Source organism: Penaeus japonicus, unplaced genomic scaffold (assembly GCF_977035675.1).
Source record: "Penaeus japonicus unplaced genomic scaffold, GWHDUDI00000001_assembly GWHDUDI00000001, whole genome shotgun sequence".
Lineage (NCBI taxonomy): Eukaryota > Metazoa > Arthropoda > Malacostraca > Decapoda > Penaeidae > Penaeus > Penaeus japonicus.
The window spans coordinates 42,137,841-42,140,340 of NW_028234403.1; the positions used below are offsets into that span (position 1 = coordinate 42,137,841).

The following is a 2,500-nucleotide window of genomic DNA, read 5'->3' on the forward strand; positions in this document are numbered from 1 at the left end:
AGGTTGCCCTTTTGCCTCAAGGCTGTGCCCCACTGTTCACTCGGGCTCGTCAACAGCCGTGGAGGCTGCCAGTTATTTTACCCTTTAGATCATTTGCATTACACAAATATGAACGATTGTTGCAAGTGAACGAGATAACATAGCCTTACAAATATACATATAATTCTAATCAGTCTGTTGGTTCACCAGTATATTGAATATAGCCTCATTTAAGATCACTGACACTTTATTAATTCATGAACTGATCAGTAATAAACACGAGGAGGGAAAGGCATTCTCACTAATCGTCGATTCAGAGCACAAATGTTGAAAGAGTACACTCACAGTATAGTGATCAACTAATGCAGTGCTTTTATGCATGTTTAAACGTGCCACTAACATTGGACTGGATGTATATACAGTCTTGCATTACCAAAGGAGTGCATGACAAGAACTTTACTGACTATGAAGAGATGAGCGTCTCTCTTGCATGTTCCTGCCGGACGATGTGAGGTCTGAGGAGTTCAGTTTGAACATTTCAAGTGCTCGTCTAATGGCTCCATCGCACACGTCCCCCCAGGGCGCAGCCACAAACCCCTCGAGGGGCATCACCAGGTTGAAGGAGTTGGACCTACAGAGATGGAGGTGTGAGAAGGGCGGGGGATCGCATGGCTGCATGCTCATGGACCTCCCGCGTTGCCTCCATGACAAGGCAGCTGAGGCGTCGCTGTCTTGGTTCTTCGTCGATGAATCATCCTTCTCGACCTCGCTACTCTCGCTGAGCATGCTGCCTATGTCACTGCTCGTCGAGACAGACCTAGTGAAGACACTCTTTTCGTCCTCCTCTTCTTCGTGGATCGCCGTGAGCTCCGCCATGCTCTCCGAGGACGACGTCTTAACGCTTGTCATCGTGCTCTTTTGGTCCTCTGTCTTTTCCTCGACCGTTGTGTCTGCTTCCTCCGGCTCTAAACTTGGAAAAACATTGGGGATATCACAATCTTGATTTGATTCAAATTCATTGACATTATAGGCAGTTATTGTCAAGTCTAAAGTGTCTGAAGATGTATCGGTAGCATGGACAGTGTGATCAGACTCTACTGTGTTGGAGCTGTCCATACTCTCACTCCTGCTGAAGATTCCATCATCAACGGGTTCTTCCAAGGAAACGTAGGCTTCGTCCATCTCCGCCCGCCTTTCTCTCGGTTCCGGTGCATTGCTTGCTCCACCCGACAAAGACCCTCTTGGAGACTTCTTGGGTTCTCTGAATGCGCTGCTTTTGGAAGTCGTTCTCTTGAAATCCAACTCTTTTACACTCTCTAGCGACGATGCTGGAGAACCATCACTACTAATTGACTTGCTTTTGTTGACTTTTGGTTTCTTAGACGGTGATGTGCTTCTTAGTCTGTTACAGACGTTAGAATCATTGCTTTTGGTCGATTCACAAATTTTAGTTTTTCTGTTTCTTTCACCCTGAGGCTTCTTTTCCTCCGCAGAATTTCGTCTCTTTGGTGTTGGTGTCCCAATCTTTCCAGAACCTCGACGTTCCAGCTTTTCCTTTTGTTCTTGTCTCTCGAGACGTTCCTGCTGTCGTTCGTGTCTCTCTTGTATTCTTTGTTCTATGTGAGAAACAGAGCCTCGCCTCTTTCCTGGCGATGGCGCTCTAGCCGAAGGAGACGGTTTTTCTACGGGTTTCGAAGTTTCTTGTTCTACAGAATGCGTCCCTCTGGTTGGCCTCTCCGTCCGCTGTTTTTCCTTTTCAGGAAGGTGCTTTTCTTTTTCCGTTCTCTGTTTTTCTTTTTCAGTTCGTTGTTTCTCCTTTTCTTTCTTCCCTTTGCGTCTGTTGTGTCGGTCTCGCTTCACTCGTTCACCCCGGCCCGTCTTCGGTATCTTTGGAGTTACCTGAGGCTCCTGCTGACGGCTGGAACGAGAACACCGTCTATCACAGACACTCGCGCCGTCACGCTCTCCCTGCCCACACCCCCGATGCCATCCCTCCGCTTGCAGTCTCCTCGGCCTATCTTCCATTGACCGGCCTCGGGGCGGGCTGTCCCGATGGCTGTTTACCGCTGTGTTGTACCTAGTGATGAGATTGTTATAGTCCTCGTCGTTAATGGAAAACCGCGAGTCAAAAATGCCTTGTCTGTCGTTACCCGCATTGGATTCGGTTCCAACCTCGTCGATCTTGTCGATGGACGCCAAGCTCTTGTAGAGGCGTCCCGACATGCCGTTCTCCTCCAACATGGGGAGCATCGGAAGAAACACACTGTTGCAGCTTTTGTAAATAGAGTCATCCTGATTCAACCAGCTGAACATCGACAGGGACTCCTCAGAGTGTGAGAATGACTTGTATGACCAGATATCTTCCCTCGATCGCGACAGGTTCAGGCGGCCATCGTGGAGACGCTCCCGGGACTTAGAAAGTGTCTTTTTCTGGTTGGACATCTGCATCCTCTCGAAGAGAACTTCGCGAGACTTCGAGAGGCTCCTCGCGCGGTCCAGAGACTGTCTCGATCCTCCACGG

The 2,500-nt window shown here is 48.9% G+C and overlaps 1 protein-coding gene across 3 annotated transcripts in view; it reads right to left on the reverse strand.

Annotated features, from left to right (window-relative positions):
- LOC122247761 (uncharacterized) overlaps window positions 1-2,500 on the reverse strand; it is a 189,662-nt gene that overhangs the window by 1,652 nt on the left and 185,510 nt on the right. Inside the window, exons 7-8 of one of the 3 annotated variants that reach the window (XM_043007338.2) lie at window positions 1,098-2,500; window positions 289-944 (exon numbers count right to left, since the gene is read on the reverse strand). The exon at window positions 1,098-2,500 is cut by the window's right edge and continues 456 nt beyond it. In XM_043007338.2, the coding sequence (XP_042863272.2) occupies window positions 436-944; window positions 1,098-2,500 (1,912 nt within the window). In that variant the 3' untranslated portion in view covers window positions 289-435. The other 2 variants (XM_043007339.2, XM_043007337.2) reach the window with 2 other exon arrangements.